The 20,711-nt window shown below is 45.8% G+C and overlaps 1 protein-coding gene across 2 annotated transcripts in view; it reads right to left on the bottom strand.

The window, feature by feature from the left end:
* Nucleotides 1-167: 167 nt before the first annotated feature.
* Nucleotides 168-20,711, bottom strand: part of LOC110496592 (inactive phospholipase C-like protein 2) — a 43,704-nt gene continuing 23,160 nt past the window's right edge. For both annotated transcript variants that reach the window (XM_021572574.3, XM_021572577.3), the window contains exons 6-12: nt 18,978-20,192; nt 18,400-18,649; nt 17,815-18,101; nt 14,949-15,152; nt 12,782-12,857; nt 5,143-5,252; nt 168-5,023 (exon numbers count right to left, since the gene is read on the bottom strand). In XM_021572574.3, coding sequence (XP_021428249.3) covers nt 4,841-5,023; nt 5,143-5,252; nt 12,782-12,857; nt 14,949-15,152; nt 17,815-18,101; nt 18,400-18,649; nt 18,978-20,192 — 2,325 coding nt within the window. In that variant the 3' untranslated portion in view covers nt 168-4,840. The remainder of the gene's footprint in view (nt 5,024-5,142; nt 5,253-12,781; nt 12,858-14,948; nt 15,153-17,814; nt 18,102-18,399; nt 18,650-18,977; nt 20,193-20,711) is intronic.

Here is a 20,711-nt window from a genome sequence, read left to right as displayed (position 1 = left end):
GTGTGTGTGACATTTTGAAAATGCCAGTTCAATACTTTGTGGCTTCCCTTTGATGTCAGGCCCTAGTCGTGTCTCTCTGATTGCATGTGTGGCTATCAAGAGTCCAGGGTCAAAGCTGTGTGATTTTTGAAAGCACTGTTTTATGGTAATAAAGACACAGCCAGATGATAAATTAGCTGGTTTATTTGCATATAGTTTTTTTTTTTATCCAGGTAGGCCATTTACAACTGTGAACTAGTTAGGTTGTGGTAATACATCTAATGGATATGGTTTGGTTGAGATATTGATGTCAATTTATCAAGAGACAACTTGTCTTATAACATCAGGTGAATAACCACCTGTCTTCCGACAGGTGGCATCTAGGCAACGCTCATCCCTCAGTGCAGGCAGATGTGTCACACTGACTTAAGACAAAAGGCCAATGATTGAAAATTACAATTTTGTAAAAAGCAGTAATATTTTACTCAACGAGGATAAAACCAGATATTAAAATAGCGTAATGTGACAACACCATAACAAAACAGTGGTCTAAGTGCCATGGAAGGAGAACTTGAAATACTGTTACAGTTTCTGATGGTTGAATCATCACTGTCTGGTTGAGTTAAATTAATCCTATGCCACCGATAGACATCCATAGAATTAGTAGAACATTCGTGGACCTTCTGACCATAGCTTATTCTCATGCCGTTTCTGACCAGCATCCCATTGACAGCCCAACTAGTCCAAATCTGAAACGGACCCTAACCAATTCAGAAATTAAATATGGGTTTAACACATCTCAGTTGGTAGACTGCTGGCGTTTGCAACTTCAGTATCGTGAGTTTGATTCCAGCCAGGGCAACCAATATGTAAGTGTATGTACGCACTGCTGTAAGTTGCTTTGGATAAAAGTGTCTGCTAAATGGCTTATTATTATTAGATATCAGTAGCATTCACACATTCTGTATCAGCCTCCGGAATCACACACACTTCTGTCAATCAGTTTCACTTTGTGCTACAGGCCTTCAAAACATATTCACACCCCTTTTTCCGGTAACACTTAGTTTGAAGGGGTCCTTGTTACGTCGTGGTTAACTAGCAACAGTGTGTAAATACAAGGGTGTTACCAATGGGCAGGTTTCCACTAAAATCATCAGCTTAGTGTTTCGCCTCTTCTCAGCTGCATACAGTAACAACTGTCTCACAGGTTGTGATCAGTCGTGGATGTGCTGGGTATCTGAGAGATTATAGCTTATGCTCAATAGGCTGTAATTACTTAGCCTTGAATGTGCACTGTTCAAACTATATCTCCGCTCAGTGTTGTTGCTGGCACTTGACCCCAAAATAAAGTGCAGCATCTGGGTTAACTTGGTTGATCAGGTAAAAACAGATCAGTAGGTCAAACTCAATGACTTGGGTGGCATCCCAGATGTGGAAAAACACAGTACATGTAATGTTTGCCTAATTACAATGTAATTACTAGTTGTTACACTTCATTTTAACTAGCTAAATCCTGTGTATCTTGAAGGGTGCTTAGTTGTAATTAATGTGTACTCATACAGTACACTACCCATCCTGACAATCTGGCCCTCATTTTAAAGCTTCTGGAAGCTACATATTTCACAATAAGGTACAGAAATGAAACTTCCAAAAGCTTCAGGGCCAAGTTATCAGGATGGGTAGTGTCCTAAATTGAATCAATTTTAAGTAGAGGCTGTAACTCAACAAAATGTTGAAAAAAAATCAAGGGGTGTGAATACTTTCTGAAGGGACTGTATAGTTTCATGACCCTGAAAACCCTCTTCACTCCCCCCAAAATAAACACAAACCAAGAGTAACAAACATTGCACATAGGGCCCGATTCAGACTTAGGAAATGCACACACCCCTTTCCTACTCACTTGTCAGTAGTTGGTATTCAGACTTACCTTATGTAGGTGCGTAATTGGCTTTGCAGGTGTGGTTCACTTACGCGAGTGAATAAATGTAATTACACAGCTGAAAATCTTCCCACTGGCTGACCAACAGATTTTCTTGCAGAGTTTTCAGTACATTTATCTAAAGCCACCCCTTAAAATTTTGCGTACCTTTTAATTAGAATTTTCTCGGCAGTCAATATATGGAAAGAACTGTTCAGAATATTAGGGATTAATGAAAGAAAGCCATGTAAATACATATCTCCTTTTCAGCACCAATTGGTAGATTTAAAAATACTCAGATCATTGTATATTTTTTAGGGTTAGGAAAGTATTTCTGAAAAATAAAAAAAAAAGTACGTTTGGATGGCTTTTATGCACAAAATATATTGGTGAATCAAAAATAGTGGTTATAAATGGATGTGGGTAAAACGGACGGTGGCTACCGATAGTGGCTGATATTTAACAGAATACAAATTGTAAAAAAATACGGTGAGAAGTCGGGGCATATAATTAAAACATTCTATAAATCAACTTGGTAGGTTAGGCGCTATACTATTATCAACCTACAGCTTGAGTCTCCGCATTTCATCCCTGCAAGTTTTAAGCCCAGCATTTCATCAAATTCACTGGAAAAGATGACATGTTGATATGCTTCAGTTTACTGACATATGACTGGTTTCACATTCATCTGGAGCGATCATCAAGGTAAAATAGTTCTAAACAATTGTAATTTATATTTACTATCCCCTTATCCAAATGGTTTACTCATTTCCCTAGACCAAATCAATATTACTTATCAATTTGTAAATTACAGTGTGTGGAGAATGGTGTTATTTGTATCAGGAAAGAATGAAGTAGATGTTGTTCCACCTGGAACCGACAGGTTGCTCGACCTTACCCATCCTTTCCTCGCACGTAAAGTTGGTGGAATTAAGGTAAGAATACAGCACACAGTGCCTTCGCAAAGTATTCAGACCCCTTGACTTTTTCCACATTTAGTTACATTACAGCCTTATACTAAAATGGATTAAATAAAAAAGATATTCAGAAAACTACACACAATACCTCACAATGATAAAGCAAACAGGTTTTTATACATTTTTGCAAATGTATAAAAAAAATAAACCTTATTTACATAAGTATTCAGACCCTTTGCTATGAGACTCAAAATTGAGCTCAGGTGGAGTCTGTTTCCATTGATCATCCATTATATGTTTCTACAACTTGATTGAAGTCCACTTGTGGTAAATTCAATTGATTGGACATGATTTGGAAAGGCACACACCTGTCTATATAAGGTCCCACAGTTGACAGTGCATGTCAGAGCAAAAATCAAGCCATGAGATCAAAGGAATTGTCCGTAGAGTTCCAAGAATGGATTGTGTCGAGGCACAGATCTGGGGAAAGGTACCAAAAAATGTTTGCAGCATTGAAGGTCCCCAAGAACACAGTGGCCTCCATCATTCTTAAATGGAAGAAGTTTAGAACCACCGAGACTCTTCCTAGAGCTGGCTGCCCGGCCAAACTGAGCAATCGGGGGAGATGGGCCTTGGTCAGGGAGGTGACCAAGAACCTTATGGTCAATCTGATAGAGTTCTTCTGAGGAGATGGGAGAACCTTCCAGAAGGACAACCATCTCTGCAGCACTCCACCAATCAGGCCTTTATGGTAGAGTGCCCACTCCTCAGTGCAAGACACATGACAGCCCACTTGGAGTTTGCCAAAAGGCACCTAAAGGCTCTCAGACCATGAGAAACAAGATTCTCTGGTCTGATGAAACCAAGATTGAACTCTTTGGCCTGAATGCCAAGCTTCAAGTCTGGAGGAAACCTGGCACCATCCCTACGGTGAAGCACATGGAGGCAGCATCATGCTGTGGGTATGTTTATCAGCAGCAGGGACTGGGAGACTAGTCAGGATCGAGGGAAAGATGAATGGAGCAAAGTATAGAGCGATCCTTGATGAAAACCCGCTCCAGAGCACTCAGGACCTCAGACTGGGGTGAAGGTTCCCCTTCCAACAGGACAACGACCCTAAGCACACAGCCAAGACAATGCAGGAGTGGCTTCGGGACAAGTCTCAATGTCCTTGAGTGGTCCAGCCAGAGCCCAGACTTGAATCGAATTGAACATCTCTGGCGAGACCTAAAAATAGCTGTGCAATGACGCTCCCCATCCAACCTGACAGAGCTTGAGAGGATCTGCAGAGAAGAATGGGAGAAACTCCCCAAATACAGGTGTGCTAAGCTTGTAGCGTCATACCCAATAAGATTCGAGGCTGTAATCACTGCCAAAGATGCTTCAAAAAGTACTGAGTAAAGGGTCTGAATACTTATGTCAATGTGATATTTCAGTTTTTTTAATTGATTCATTTCTCTGATCTCCACCCTGAAGGAATAGCTGGCTGAAACATTGTTTAAATTCAAGGTCAGAATACGTTTTAAAGAAAAGCGCATAAAAAGGGAATTAAGTTCCATTTACAAGTGCATAATTCGGGTCTGAATCGGCCCCATAGAGAGCAGGATTAAACATTTCTTATTTATAGCTGCATACAAAGTAGGGGACAGGGCAGTCTGATTGTCTCTCTCTTTCTCTCAGACCTCATTCCTTCATTCCTCTCTACATTCCTGTCTCCAGTGTCTTAGACATTACTCCTCCCTCTTGGCAGTGCTATAACAGGAGTTTTTCTCTTCAACTGAGTCCATCCTCCTTCTTCCTCATCGTTGTCTGGAGAAAATGGCAGACTAATCTCCAGCAGCCCCCGGGTGAGATGCAGAAGGAGCCTATCACTATAGAACGTATGTAGCAACTTCTTATCACCCTGACAATCCTCAGAATAGGACAATTGTGCCCTTAGAAACGGACCTACGGTCAGTTTTTACATTTTCCCCTTATGGTTCAATATATAATTTTAGACAGGTAAACTGTTCCTAGACCTGTCTGCCTAAGGGAAACTTCTTGCCGGAGCTGTACCCGACATTGAAGGAAGGGCGTCCAGGCTGCGCCGGGTGTGGGTTGTCTCTCCTGTCCCGCCCTTACTGAGGTTAGAGGTCAGGGCAGCGTAGTGGACCTGCTTTATGTTCTCCTGTACCTCCGTCTTAGCCCGTTTCAGCAGGTCTGCCTGCCCCTGAGAGAGAGAGAAGGGGAAGGATAGGAAGAGAGAGAGGAGTTGGTCTGAGTTGGCCAATGTCGGAACAGACTGGCAATATTCTGTGGTAGTCGTTGGTCTGGTGTGTGTATATTCACCTTCAGTATTGTGATGTTCCAGCTGAAACTCTCCACAGCTCTGGTGACCTTACGACCTTTAAGCCCCTCCTTCACTGCCATGGGCTTTAACTTATCATGGAACTCCATGGCTAGGTGACCACAGACACACATACACACACAATATTACAATCTTGAACCTTTCCCCCTTTGCCAACCTCTCCAGATCTTAACCAAGCCCCAAGACTGGCTCAACCTCTCCACGTCTTAACCAAGGCCCAAGGCTAGCTCAACCTCTCTGTGTCTTAGCCAAGGCCCAAGGCTAGCTCAACCTCTCCGCGTCTTAACCAAGGCCCAAGACTGCCTCAACCTCTCTGTGTCTTAACCAAGGCCCAAGACTGCCTCAACCTCTCCACATATTAACCAAGGCCCAAGACTGCCTCAACCTCTCCACATATTAACCAAGGCCCAAGGCTGCCTCAACCTCTCCACGTATTAACCAAGGCCCAAGGCTGCCTCAACCTCTCCACGTATTAACCAAGGCCCAAGACTGCCTCAACCTCTCCACGTATTAACCAAGGCCCAAGGCTGCCTCAACCTCTCCACGTATTAACCAAGGCCCAAGGCTGCCTCAACCTCTCCACGTATTAACCAAGGCCCAAGGCTGCCTCAACCTCTCCACGTATTAACCAAGGCTGCCTCAACCTCTCCACGTATTAACCAAGGCCCAAGACTGGCTCAACCTCTCTGTGTCTTAACCAAGGCCCAAGGCTGGCTCAACCTCACTGTGTCTTAACCAAGGCCCAAGGCTGGCTCAACCTCTCTGTGTCTTAACCAAGGCCCAAGGCTGGCTCAACCTCTCTGTGTCTTAACCAAGGCCCAAGACTGGCACAGGTCAGTGGTTTGGTGGTGTCTGGTATTTGGGATTCAATCAAAAGTCTTCACCAGTTTATTACACCACAGAGAGAAACAGTGGTGTGTATTCATGGATGCCAAGGGAAGCCAGAATATCTTTTGCCTCTATGTTTAATAAATTTGAATGCATCTAAGCGAGTGAAACAGCGCCCCCTCTGTCTCTGTACGTGTAGTGAATCGATTGGATGCGGTCTGGTCAAAAAAAGTATGACCTTGTTGCTGCTTGCATTGAATGCAAGGGAAGCCAGCGAGCATGTGGCCTACCTTGACAAAAAATATTAAATAATAGTCAATCAGCGTTGCGCTAAACTGAGTGAACTCAGCTGTGAATGGTTCTGGCGCACCAAAAAAAAGTGCTAAGGGAAACCAGATTGTATTTGGCTTCAGACCAATCACATCAGAAGCCAAACGTCACTGACAAAACAAAACATACATTTTTGCATCTCGTTGGGTCATTGTCTTCCGGTGGCTAGCTAGCCAGCTAAAATTAGCAATGGCGGGAAATAGGGATTTGGACTTGTGGTTTTACTTAATTCTCCGTACGGGCCAATGATGATAACAGTGATTCTGATGCAACCATAAATTCATACATTGTGTCCCTTGCCTGAAAGGATGGAAGTTCAAGTAGCTGGCGAGGCGCATCATTGCCCATGAAAGGAAGTTAGGCTAGTGAGCAAGCATTTTAGCCAGGTAGCCTAACACAACAAAATAATCAAAATCATAGACCATTTAGGCAACATGAAAGAGGAGGATGGCATTGGGTGAGTCAACACGCACACACAGAAATTAGTACCATGGACAGCCACATCATAGAGGATTTAGCTTGCGTTTATTGGACAAAATTGTTTTTGGTATCTTTTAGTTGTCACTGTGTTAATAACTATTATTAAAGGCTACTCTGACATTGCTCATCCTAATATTTATATATTCCTTAATTTCATTATTTTACTTTTGTGTGTAATGTTGTGTATTGTTAGATATTATTGCACTGTTGGAGCTAAACTCACAAGCAATTTGCTACACCCGCAATAACATCTGCTAAAAACATGTTTATGTGACCAATAAAATGTAATTTTATTAGATTAAGAATAGGTGATTAGATGATGTTGAAGTTGAAATGGTGCTGGACTAGTGGAGGCAGCTCCTGTCCGGAGGTAACTCTCCGGTGTTTATAGTTGCTGTAACTCTCAGGTGTTTATAGTTGCGGTAACTCTCCGGTGTTAATAGTTGCGGTAACTCTCCGGTGTTTATAGTTGTGGTAACTCTCCGGTGTTTATAGTTGTGGTAACTCTCCGGTGTTTATAGTTGCGGTAACTCTCAGGTGTTTATAGTTGCGGTAACTCTCCGGTGTTAATAGTTGCGGTAACTCTCCGGTGTTTATAGTTGCGGTAACTCTCCGGTGTTTATAGTTGCGGTAACTCTCCGGTGTTTATAGTTGTGGTAACTCTCCGGTGTTTATAGTTGTGGTAACTCTCCGGTGTTTATAGTTGCGGTAACTCTCAGGTGTTTATAGTTGCGGTAACTCTCCGGTGTTAATAGTTGCGGTAACTCTCCGGTGTTTATAGTTGTGGTAACTCTCCGGTGTTAATAGTTGCGGTAACTCTCCGGTGTTTATAGTTGCGGTAACTCTCCGGTGTTTATAGTTGCGGTAACTCTCCGGTGTTAATAGTTGCGGTAACTCTCCGGTGTTTATAGTTGCGGTAACTCTCCGGTGTTTATAGTTGCGGTAACTCTCCGGTGTTTATAGTTGCGGTAACTCTCCGGTGTTTATAGTTGTGGTAACTCTCCGGTGTTAATAGTTGCGGTAACTCTCCGGTGTTTATAGTTGCGGTAACTCTCCGGTGTTTATAGTTGCGGTAACTCTCCGGTGTTAATAGTTGCGGTAACTCTCCGGTGTTTATAGTTGCGGTAACTCTCCGGTGTTTATAGTTTTATTTTTTTATTTTTATTTTTTTTACCCCCTTTTCTCCCCAATTTCGTGGTATCCAATTGTTAGTAGCTACTATCTTGTCTCATTGCTACAACTCCCGTACGGGCTCGGGAGAGACGAAGGCTGAATGTCATGCGTCCTCCGATACACAACCCAACCAGCCGTACTTCTTCTTAACACAGCGCGCATCCAACCCGGAAGCCAGCTGCACCAATGTGTGGGAGGCAACACCGTGCACCTGGCAACCTTGGCTAGCGCGCACTGCGCCCGGCCCGCCACAGGAGTCGCTGGTGCGCGATGAGACAAGGAGATCCCTACCGACCAATCCCTCCCTAACCCGGACGACGCTAGGCCAATTGTGCGTCGCCCCACGGACCTCCCGGTCACGGCCGGTTACGACAGAGCCTGGGCGCGAACCCAGGGACTCTGATGGCACAGCTGCGCCACCCGGGAGGCCCGGTGTTTATAGTTGCGGTAACTCTCCGGTGTTTATAGTTGCGGTAACTCTCCTGTGTTAATAGTTGCGGTAACTCTCCGGTGTTTATAGTTGCGGTAACTCTCCGGTGTTTATAGTTGCGGTACCTCTCCAGTGTTTATAGTTGTTTAGTCGTCCGAAAGAGTTGGAAACCTTACCTTGCTTGGCCATGCTGTTGGTCATGTAACTGTTTGTTACATGCAGTAACGGTACATTCAGACCACTTGACTTTTTCTACATTTTGTTAAGTTACAGCCTTGTCCTAAAAAAATGTCAATTGTTTTTTCCCCTCATCAATCTACACCCAGTACTCTATAATGACAAAGCAAGTTTTTGACATCTTTGCAAAAATATATTTCCATAAGTATTCAGACCCTGTACTCAGTACATTGTTGAAGCACCTTTGGCAGCGATTACAGCCTAGAGTCTTCTTGGGTATGACGCTATAAGCTTGGCACACCTGCATTTTATGAATGATGGCGCCAGAGGGGATGGCTGACATTTTACGGGCTCCTAACCAATTGTGCTATTTTGGTAGTTTTTTCAATTATTTTGTACATAAAGTTGCTGCTACCATCTCGTATGACCGAAAATAGTTTCTGGACATCAGAACATTGATTACTCACTTCGAACTGGAGAAAGATTTTTCTTTAATGAGTCTGACGCGAAGAATATACTGCTTTCCGGAGAACAGGCCCAAATCCCCTTCATTAGCGTGAAGAAAAGGAAGAGATACCGAGGGAGAAGGTCGGGGTGCATTGTTAGGATTCATAGGCGAGTGAGTAAATCACCATTACCATCGGTGCAATCACTGGAAAACAAACTCAATGATCTACGGTCGAGACTATCCTACCAAAGGGAAATTATACTGTAATATAGGCAACATCCGCACCGAGCTAGCTGACGCTTTCAATGAGCGGGAAACTTAATCAGGATGCTTATAAGAAATCCTGCTTCGCCCTAAAATGAACCATCAAACAGGGAAAGCGTTAATACAGGATGAAGATTGAATCCTACTGCACCGGCTCTGACGCTCATGGCAGGGCATGCAAACTAACAAGATTCAACAGACATAAACTGAACAAGTTCCACAGACAAATGACTAACAGAAGTCGAATAATGTGTCCCTGAACAAAGGGGGCGGGGGGGGTCCCTGTCCCTGTCCCTGTCATTTCCAGGGAGAATGGCCCTAACCCTCACCCTCCGATCCAACATGTCCCAGACGTGCTCAATGGGATTGAGATTCGGGCTCTTTGCTGGCCATGGCAGAACACTGATATTCCTGTCTTGCAGGAACTCAAGCACAGAACAAGCAGTATGGCTGGTGGCATTGTCATGCTGGAGGGTTATGTCAGGATGAGCCTACAGGAAGGGTACCACATGAGTGAGGAGGATATCTTCCCTGTAACACACAGCACTGAGATTGCCTGCAATGACAACAAGCTCAGTCCGATGATGCTGTGACACACCGCCCCAGACCATGACGGACCCTCCACCTCCAAATCGACCCCACTACAGAGTGCAGGCCTCGGTGTAACGCTCATTCCTTCGACGATAAACGCGAATCCGACCATCACCTTGGTGAGACAACAGCCACTCGTCAGTGAAGAGCACTTTTTGCCAGTCCTGTCTGGTCCAGCGACGGTGGGTTTGTGCCCATAGGCGATGTTGTTGCCGGTGATGTCTGGTGAGGACCTGCCTTACAACAGGCCTACAAGCCCTCAGTCCAGCCTCTCTCAGCCTATTGCGGACAGTCTGAGCACTGATGGAGGGATTGTGCGTTCCTGGTGTAACTCGGGCAGTTGTTGTTACCATCCTGTACCTGTCCCGCAGGTGTGATGTCCGGATGTACCAATCCTGTGCAGTGATTTTACCCACGCACCTGGAGAGAAAGGTAGAGAGATATCTGAATACAAGAATAAAGAGGTTGAGACCGGGAGTGGGGACTGCGCATTGCTTTCGACTTTTAAAGGTAATTTATGGTTGAGCCAACATCCTCAATGTTTGCAGTGAATCTCCGCAAACGTTGGAAATATTTTCTTTACAATGTGCATTGTCCACAGTGGAATGAGCTTGTTGACAATGTGCCTTTGGTTTAATCCTGGCCTGAATTAAAGAGAGAGAGAGAGAGGGCAAACTCCTCATCCTCACGTCCCTCTGGTCAGATTGAGCGTGTGGTGCAGTGTGTAAATTCTGCCTGGCTTTCTCTGTTCGCCCCAGGACACTGTCACACTTTATCACCATCTCCATGGAGACAAGGAAGTGGGTTAACACCGGTCACACACTGCTAGGAGCGATAATGTGAGGGTACTTTTAAACACAGCATCCTGAGCAACACCACACAACGCAACGCAGACCTGAATGCAACTCAGTAGATATTACTGTTTAATGCTCTACCTCAGCCTTTCCCTCAAACTTTCCCTCCCTCAGCCTTTCCCTCCCTCCCTCAGCCTTTCCCTCCCTCCCTCAGCCTTTCCCTCCCTCCCTCAGCCTTTCCCTCCACCTTTCCCTCCCTCAGCCTTTCCCTCCCTCCCTAAGCCTCTCCCTCCCTCTCTCCCTCCCTCCCTCCCTCCCTTCCCTCAACCTTTCCCTCCCTCAGCCTTTCCCTCCCTCCCTAAGCCTCTCCCTCCCTCCCTCCCTCCCTCTCCCTTTCCCTCCCTCCCTCTCCCTTTCCCTCCCTCCCTCCCTCTCCCTTTCCCTCCCTCTCCCTTTTCTCTCTCTCTCTCTGTCTTACATACACCTGAAAACAACCCACTAACTGCAACACTCACTTATACACAATTACACATCATCTCGTATACACTGACTAAATCCACCCTCCCCTTCACACACAAACAAACACGCACACTTACACGCACCACGTTGCCTGCCTGCCTGCCAGTGCAGTTGCTAGGCGACGCTTGGCTTGAGTGCCAGGGCATTCCGTTGTGTGTGCATGTGAGAAACGTTCTATTTCCCTGTGTAGCCGAGCGGAACCGACAGAACAGAGAGAGATCAGCACGGGCCAGAACTCTTCTTCCCCTCCGACTCCTGGGGCCTCACAAAAACCCTGCACCACAATATATATGCTGACCTCTCATCCCCTCTCCTCAGACTCCTAGGGCCTCACAAAAACCCTGCAGCACAATATATATGCTGACCTCTCATCCCCTCTCCTCAGACTCCTAGGGCCTCACAAAAACCCTGCAGCACAATATATATGCTGACCTCTCATCCCCTCTCCTCAGACTCCTAGGGCCTCACAAAAACCCTGCAGCACAATTATCATAACTGTCTTTATGAAGAAGGTTTATTAAAAAGTCTGTGTTACAAATGGTAGCCTGTTTCCTATATAGTATACTATCTTTAACCAGAGCTCTATGAGGTCTGCTCATTAGGCCTATACAGCCAACAATGAGCCTTTTAAAGTTATTTTCCCCAACATTTGCGGAGATCACATTCACAGTAAATCCTGCACATGTTGGTTCAAGCGTAATTTACCTTTAAAAAGTATGTTATAGTGCACTGCGTTTTAACGCGTCTTGCATTGAATCCCGGCCAAATAACTATATATAGTTATTGAGCCTTTCTATCCAGACTTCCCACGCATCTCAAACCAACATCCTCTCCACAGACTACCTTTTCATCTGCGAATCAATCACCTTCTCCTGGCAACCACGGAATGCTCACTGTTTATCACCATGGCGATGACTGTCTTGCCAAGTTCTGTCAGCCTACCCATGATGCCCAGCAACCAGAGTCGCTGCGGGGTAAACAAACCTTGCTCCGCCTAGTTACCCCTAGAGACTGATCTAAGGTATGTTTTGCATTTCCACCTCTATTGGAAAAGGATAGGATTTGGGGAGGATACAGTGATTCTAGATTTGTGCCTAAGGCCATCTCGACCTGTACCCAGAGCTTATGCCAACACAAACTACAGATCGCCCACACAAATCAAGAGCTCAGTCAATAAACAAACTCATCTAATAGTAACATATTGACAGATCGGCCTCAGAGCCAGGATGAAAATAGCTCCAGTGATTGGTGAGGTAGCGAGATAATGTGAGTCCCAAATGGCCCATAGGGTTCTGGTCAAAAGTAGTGCACTATATAGGGAATAGGGTGCCATTTGGGACGGTACCATTTGGGACATAACCATGGAAGTCTCAGGAGACTACAGGCTTCAGGGTGTTGTTGACGATGTCTCAGCGGGAGAGTCTGTTGGCAGGGCCTGTAGGCAAGGCTTTCTCACAGCTACTGGGCTGTTGACTGAAGAAGAACATCCTGCCTGCTCTCTAACCACCTAACTAGCCAACACAACGTTCCTTCTTTCTCTCTATGTACAGTATATTCTCTCTCCCCTCTCTTTCCTTCTCTCTCACCTGTTGTCTGTATCTGTAGGATCCTGTCGTAGACTCCGTCTGACAGCTCGATCACCGCTCTGCTCGCCTGGATCATCTGTAGACAGAGTACACAAGATCAGTTCCTTACTTAGAGACACACAAAACATATGTATCAGTTAATCGTTACATTTCATGAATAACCCCAGAGAGATTAAGACCAAAAGCCTGATTAACTAAACACTTAGTGCAATGCCTTCTGGGACATGACCCCACTTTGTGAGTCTGGTGTTCGACAACTGAAGATAAACACTGCTGCTCCTAAGGGTCTGTCCACCACACAGACACACACTGCTGCTCCTAAGGGTCTGTCCACCACACAGACACATACTGCTGCTCTTAAGGGTCTGTCCACCACACAGACACACACTGCTGCTCCAAAGGGTCTGTCCACCACACAGACACACACTGCTGCTCTTAAGGGTCTGTCCACCACACAGACACACACTGCTGCTCCTAACGGTCTGTCCACCACACAGACACACACTGCTGCTCCTAAGGGTCTGTCCACCACACAGACACACACTGCTGCTCCTAAGGGTCTGTCCACCACACAGACACACACTGCTGCTCCTAAGGGTCTGTCCACCACACAGACACACACTGCTTCCACCCATTTATTTCTCCCCCAGGCAGGCATCCAAGTCAATGTGTGAGAGCCACTTAGCGGAATGAGATTCACATTTATGCTAATAATATTCAGGGCCAGGGTGAGCGTTTCTCACTCTGATCCATCAGGGATGAGGATGCATTCTCAAAGCACGCACGCACGCACACGCACGCACACACACACACACGTTGGGTTTACTATCTAAGTGGGACCAAAATAATTATTCCCATTCAAATTCCTCTTTCCCTAACCCTTAACGCTAGACCAGTAACCACCTTACCCTAACTCTGACCTTAACCCCAAACCCTAAACCTAACCTTAACCCTAACGCTTATTCTAACCTAACACTAATTTGAACCTAAACTTAACCCTTAAGCCTAAAACTGTGTGTAAGTGATTGTGTGTCATGGGAAATTACACACACACACACACACACACGACAGGCTACTTCAACTCGTTCGGGGGAGTTTGCGAAAGTAAGCACTTTTTAGTTAATCATTAATCAATTTAAAATCTCTCTGGCTTTACTCTGGGACACAGCTAAAGGTGAAAGCTATAAAGATACCTCTATAAACCAGAGGGAACAGAACAGAGACATATTGTCATCAGATATCAGACATCTTACATAACAAAACTACTTACATAATAATGACCTACAGGTGTCGGATCTTAATTTGATCACCCTGTTGCAGGAGAACATTCCCGCTATACAGGAAATGTAAAACTTGTAGTGTATTTGAGGTTTTAAATGCTTCTGAAGTGTGTAATTTTCCCTTTTGACATTTCTGACATGATTTTCCCTTTAAGAAAAATGGCTACAAAAATGTCCATTCATTTTATCCACTTCACATTTCCTTTTGCTGCAGGATTGTTTTCCTGCTGTATTAAACTGGCTCAAATGAAGATCCTATATCTGTAGACAGATGACCCCAGACATAATCTGACCAGTGGATTGTTCAATTAAAAGCACAGCTATCTGCCCAGTGGACGGTTCAATTTTTAAAAAAGCTATCTGACGGGCCAAGCATCCAAGCATCAATTACACTACTTCGAGGTATGGGAGAAAGAGAGAGAAGGGGGGTGCTGGCAAAGAGAGAGGCAGAGAGGGAGGCAGGGAGATGGAGGGGGAAGGGAGATAGAGAGAGGGAGGGGGGAGGGGGAAGGGAGAGTGAGAGTGAGAGAGGGAGGGGGAAGGGAGAGTGGGGAAGGGAGAGCGAGCGAGAAAGTGGGGGAAGGGGGAGCGAGGGAAGGGAGAGCGAGGGAGGGGGGGAAGGGAAAGAGAGGGGAAGAGAGAGAGCGATGGAGAAAGAAAGAGAGAGTGAGGGAGAGCGAGAGAGCGGGGGAAGGGAGAGCAAGAGAAGGCAGAGCGAGAGAGAGAGGGGGAAGGGAGATAGAGGAGAGGGCCATAGAGAAAGAGTAGTTAAAAACATCAAATAATCAGAAAGAAACAATCAACTTCATTTAATTTGTATTCACAACCCAAAGCCCTACAAAAAAATTGAATGTGAAGGATTGATTGATTAATTAATTATTTCTCACCATTTCGTAAGTGGACACCACCCTGCGTAGGACGTCCGGCAGGGGCCCCTGAGACTCCATGGAGGGGTACTGCTCCTTCAACTCAAACAGCAGCAGGGGGGCCCCGTCAGCACCCGAAACTCGGGCCCCCAGGGCCAACACACACTGCATGAGGTTAGCCACCGCTGACACCCCACACAGATCCCTGAACACTGCCACCGAGTTCTACAGGGACAGAGAGAGAAAGCGAGGCGAGGGGGGGGGGGGGTTAAGGCAACACGCATGTACAGTGCCTACGAAAAGTATTAAGACCTTTTGACATTTTCCACACTTTGTTACGTTACATCCTTATTCTAAAATGGATTAAAATAGTTTCCCCCCCCGCATCAATCTACACACAATATCCCATAATGAAAAAACTGTTAATAATTTAAATTTGCCAATTTATTAAAAATAAAAAATTGAAATATCACACTTAAATAAGTATTCATACCCTTTACTCAGTACTTTGTTGAAGCACCTTTGGCAACGATTTCAGCCTCGAGTCTTATTGGGTATGATGCTACAAGCTTCGCACACCTATATTTGGGGAGTTTCTCCCATTCTTCTCTGCAGATCCTCTCAAGCTCTGTCAGGTTGGATGGGGAGCGTTGCTGCACAGCTATATTCAGGTCTTTCCAGAGATGTTCAATTGGATTCAAGTCCGGGCTCTGGCTGGGCCACTAAAATACATTGAGACTTGTCCCGAAGCTACTCCTGCGTTGTCTTGGGTGTGTGCTTAGGGTCGTTGTCCTGTTGGAAGGTGAACCTTTGCCCCAGTCTGAGGTCCTGAGCGCTCTGGAGCAGGTTTTCATCAAGGATCTCTCTGTACTTTGCTCCGTTCATCTTTGTCTCAATCCTGACTAGTCTCCCAGTCCCTGCCTCTGAAAAACATTCCCACAGCATGATGCTGCCTCCACCATGCTTCACTGTAGGGAAGGTGCCAGGTTTCCTCCAGACGTGACCTTGGCATTCAGGGTAAAGACTTCAATCTTGGTTTCATCAGACCAGAAAATCTTGTTTCTCATGGTCGGAGAGCCTTTAGGTGCCTTTTGGCAAACTCCAAGTGGGCTGTCATATGCCTTGCACTGAGGAGTGGCTTCTGTCTGGGCACTCTACCATAAAGGCCTGATTGGTGGAGTGCTGCAGAGATGGTTGTCCTTCTGGAAGGTTCTCCCATCTCCTCAGAAGAAGTCTAGAGCTCTATCAGATTGACCATAAGGTTCTTGGTCACCTCCCTGACCAAGGCCCATCTCAGTTTGGCTGGGTGGCCAGCTCTAGGAAGAGTCTTGGTGGTTCCAAACTTCTTCCATTTAAGAATGATGGAGGCCACAGTGTTCTTGGGGACCTTCAATGCTGCAGACATTTTTTGGTACCCTTCCCCAGATCTGTGCCCTGACACAATCCTTTCTCGGACCTCTACGAACAATTCCTTCGACCTCATGGTTTGGTTTTTGCTCTGACATGTGCTGTCAACTGTGGGACCTTATATAGACAGGTGTGTGCATTTCCAAATTATGTCCAATCAATTGAATTTACCACAGGTGGACTCCAATCAAGTTGTAGAAACATCTCAAGGATGATCAATGGAAACAGGATGCACCTGAGCTCAATTTCGAGTCTCATAGCAAAGGGTCTGAATACTTATGTTAATAAGGTATTTCTATTTTTTATTTTTCATACATTGGCTAAACTTTCTGTTTTTGCATTGTCATAATGGTGTATCGTGTGTAGGTTGCTGATAAAATAATAATATTTAATCAATTTTAGAATAAGGCTGTAATGTAACAAAATGTGTAAAAAGTGAAGGGGTCTGAATCATTTCTGAAGGCACCATATATAAACACACACACACACACACACACACACACACACACACACACACACACACTTTCCCTGTATTGGTGATGCAGTGGGATTACATACTGTAATCCCCTACTGAGTGATTAGAGTTGCTGAGGGTTTATTCATGGAACAAACTGTCACATGGTTTCCTGGGATACCATCACTGAGAGAACATCTGATTGAATTTTAGAAGCTTTATGAGTACATAATTAAAGAGACAACCACAAATCGAATGTGTCACTACCACACTAATTAAATGAATTATTATTATGGTCATTCAACCTCTAAAATCTAAATCAAAAAGTTTGATTTAACAACTGACATTGTCAGAGAGGCTGTTCTAATCTCTTCATGATGTCATGATGCTTGCCTTCAGAGTTTACTTCTGTTTAGGTGTGTGTGAGTGTGTGTGAGTGTGTGTGTGTGTGTGTGTGTGTGTGTGTGTGTGTGTGTGTGTGTGTGTGTGTGCGTGTGCGTGTGCGTGTGCGTGTGCATGCATGCGTACCCAATCTGTTTGCATTAGTGCATTAGTCTACGACATCATAGTCTGGCATGAATCCCAGTCATCTCCAGACTAAACAGATTAGAGCAACTCCATATCACTTAGACAGCCAGACTAATGGTAACAGTTAAAGGTACCATAACCTTTCCATAACCTTTCCATAACCTGTCAGTCTAAAGCAGAGCTTCATAGATCAGGCTAAATTGCCAGTTTAGACACAGTAAATATTATCTCACTGGTTCTGTGTTGTTTTCCTCCATTCAGTCTATAGCTGTTGATGTCTCTGGAGAAATGACCATGTCAGCCATCTTTAGCTGAGTCATAATTTAGTGATCACTGAGATTGGACCCTCAAGGGGTTGGGATATATACCTGAAGTTGACTTGGCTATTCTGAGCTGGACATCATCTGTTGTAAATACAGGTATACAGGTATTTCTGTCCTTCAATCTGAAAATGGTGACTGTCTATATGACAAATGACTATCCTCCTCTCCTCCTCACCTGCATGTTCTCCCGCATGTCTGTGGCTTCCTTCAATGACGGGGCCGCCATTTTGAAAACATCATCCAAGGCTTTGACCCCCAGGTCCCTGAGTGCAGCGTACTCCCTCCCTCGCCTCGCCTTTCGCACAGACAGCCCTCGCTTGTGGGACTTGCCCCCTCCTCTCCGGTTGGTGAGAGCCACATGGACGAACAGCCGGGCGTAGGGGAGGTCCTCCCCCATCAGAGACTGTAATGGTACGTGCCGGTAGCCTGGCTGTAAGCACTCCAGGGGAATGGTATACTGACCTGTGGTAAAACAGGGGAGATTAAAATTGATGTACAGTGGTGTTAGACAATGAAATGACCATGAGAAGATAGTGAATGTTCACTCACTCTTTAACTGCTACCAAGTGTTTTTTTATCTTAGCTAGTGATACTTCCTCAGTGAACTAGTCGATGACCTTCATATGGCTGAAAAGTTGTTGTAGTATCACTAGTTCAACCCAAAGCAGACTGGACACCGGACTAGCAGTCCGTGCAGAGATGACCTTCGCCCTCCCGCCACTACTGACCTGCTGACCTTTGCCCTCGTTCCAGTACTAACCTATGAACTCGTCCCCTATGAATTCATCATCAAGCACCACGAAGCGCACCATAGCCAGCTCAGGCAGGTTGATCTGGAACTCAAAGCTTTCGTCGAAGATGGGGTTGTCTCCGTTCTCCACCACCGTGCGGGTGCGGCGCTCGGCACAGTCGGCAGGGATACCATGGATCTCCACGTAGACGTACGGGTCCACCACATCTCCTTTAGCTCCAGAACCACACGGGCGGGGCAAGTTCTGACCACTGATCACCTGCATGGATGGATTGGTTTGTTGATTGTTTGAGTGTCAATTTGTGTGTTAGTTTGTTTGTTTGATTGAAATGTTCCCACATCTTATTTTAATTCAGGTGCAAGAGAAGTGTACTAAATTACAAACAATACCATTCAACCATGAAGGAGTCAACCAGCCAGGCAGTGTGTAGGAGCCTCTATTAACCATGAAGGAGTCAACCAGCCAGGCAGTGTGTAGGAGCCTCTATTAACCATGAAGGAGTCAACCAGCCAGGCAGTGTGTAGGAGCCTCTATTAAACTGATAGAAATAGACAGACCACATGGTGGTAATCTGCTAGCCACTCACCTTAACATGGAGCAGCTGAGGGGACACACCCGGCACAGATTCTCTTGTATTGGCGCTGAAATATGAAACCTCCTGTCGCATGATGGTGGGTCGCAGCACGTACCCACAATTCCCGTTCTGGCGGAACCAGGCGATGTTTAGGTCCATCATCAACCCGGGCGTCTGGTAGTTCATAGCCACAATTTGGCAACCGCACTTCCACAGGTCCTGTGGGTTCATGTTGCTGGAGTCGATGCGCATGGCGCTGGGGTAGACCCGCGACAGGAAGCGCTTGTTGTAGTTGACAAAGTCTCCCGGGCGCTCGCTGGCGCAGCGCACCGCTAGGGTCTCGTTGAACGAGCAGAACTCCCAGGGTTTCTGGGTTGAGAAAGACTTCTGGAAGTCCGTGAAGCGTACCGACTTGCACAGAGTCACCAAGTCCGAGAGCTCCTTCAGAAGATGGAACCGTTTAGAGGGAGGAGCAGGGGTCAGGGTTTTCACGCTACTAGTAACACCCCCCCCGCCACCTTTCTGTCCCCCCTCCCCTCCTCCTCCTTCACTGTTACCAGCCTTCATCCTCTGGCACATCTCCGCCCCCTCGTCTTCATCAGTCACATCCCCCTCCGTCTCACCACACCCCTCCTTCAACTTCTGCCCCTTCAGAAGGATCTTGCCCCTCAGGGCATGGGGAGAGGGCAGGTACCCCTCCCCTTCCCCGAGGGGCCCTGTGTACAACCTCTCCCCTAGTATCCTCCTCAGGTGCTGGAGCATGACTCTCTGCTGGCAGGGGGAGCAGTGGTTCTCCAAGCACAGGATTAGAGGACACTCTGACGCTGCGAATGAAAAGCACCCAATCACGTCCAGGACACAGCGGAACAGGACAGGCGAGGTGAGGGTGTAACCAGTATAAACCACGGGTTCGTCGTCAGGGCCGTCCCACACGTCCACCTCCACACACCTGCAGCCCATCTTTAAAGCCCGGATGTAGCCGGTGATGTCAGAGGGCCCCCTGAACTGGTCCTCGATGAGGTAGGTGTTGTGGGAGGAGTTGATGTAGTAGTGGGATAAGGGCTGGCTCATGTCCTGGCACATCTTGCTGTGCTCCGGGTCAAACAAGTGGCACTCCATGGACGTAAGATAGCTGGTGAAACCGTCCAATGAGAGGCAGCCCTGGCGACGGCCCTCCTCCGACGGCTCGTGGGATTGGATGAGCTCCAGACTGGTGTCTTCAGTCACCTAGACAGGGAGGTGAGAGCAGAACAGAGAGATTCTCTTGAAGTGACATACAGTACCAGTCAAAAGTTTGGACACACCTACTAATTACAGGTTATTTCGTTATTTTTTACTATTTTCTACATTTTAGAATAATAGTGAAGACATCAAAACTATGAAATAACACATGGAATCATGTAGTAACCAAAAATTTGTTAAACAAATCAAAATGTATTTTATATTTGAGATTCTTCAAAGTAGCCACCCTTTGACTTGATGACAGCTTTCCACACTCTTGGCATTCTCTCAACCAGATTCATTAGGTAGTCACCTGGAATGCATTTCAATTAACAGTTGTGCCTTGATAATTTGTGGAATTTCTTTCCTTAATGCATTTGAGCCAATCAGTTGTGTTGTGACATGGTAGGGGTGATTTCCACCTCTAGGGGAGGGGGGAATCTGTGCCGTATACAGAAGATAGCTCTATTTGGTAAAAGACAAAGTCCATATTATGGCAAGAACAGCTCAAATAAGCAAAGAGAA

Source organism: Oncorhynchus mykiss, chromosome 18, assembly GCF_057628025.1.
Source record: "Oncorhynchus mykiss isolate SJ-2025 chromosome 18, ASM5762802v1, whole genome shotgun sequence".
Classification (NCBI taxonomy): Eukaryota; Metazoa; Chordata; class Actinopteri; order Salmoniformes; family Salmonidae; genus Oncorhynchus; species Oncorhynchus mykiss.
The sequence above is the reverse complement of the archived record's forward strand: the minus strand, read 5'-3'. Positions and strand labels throughout refer to the sequence as shown.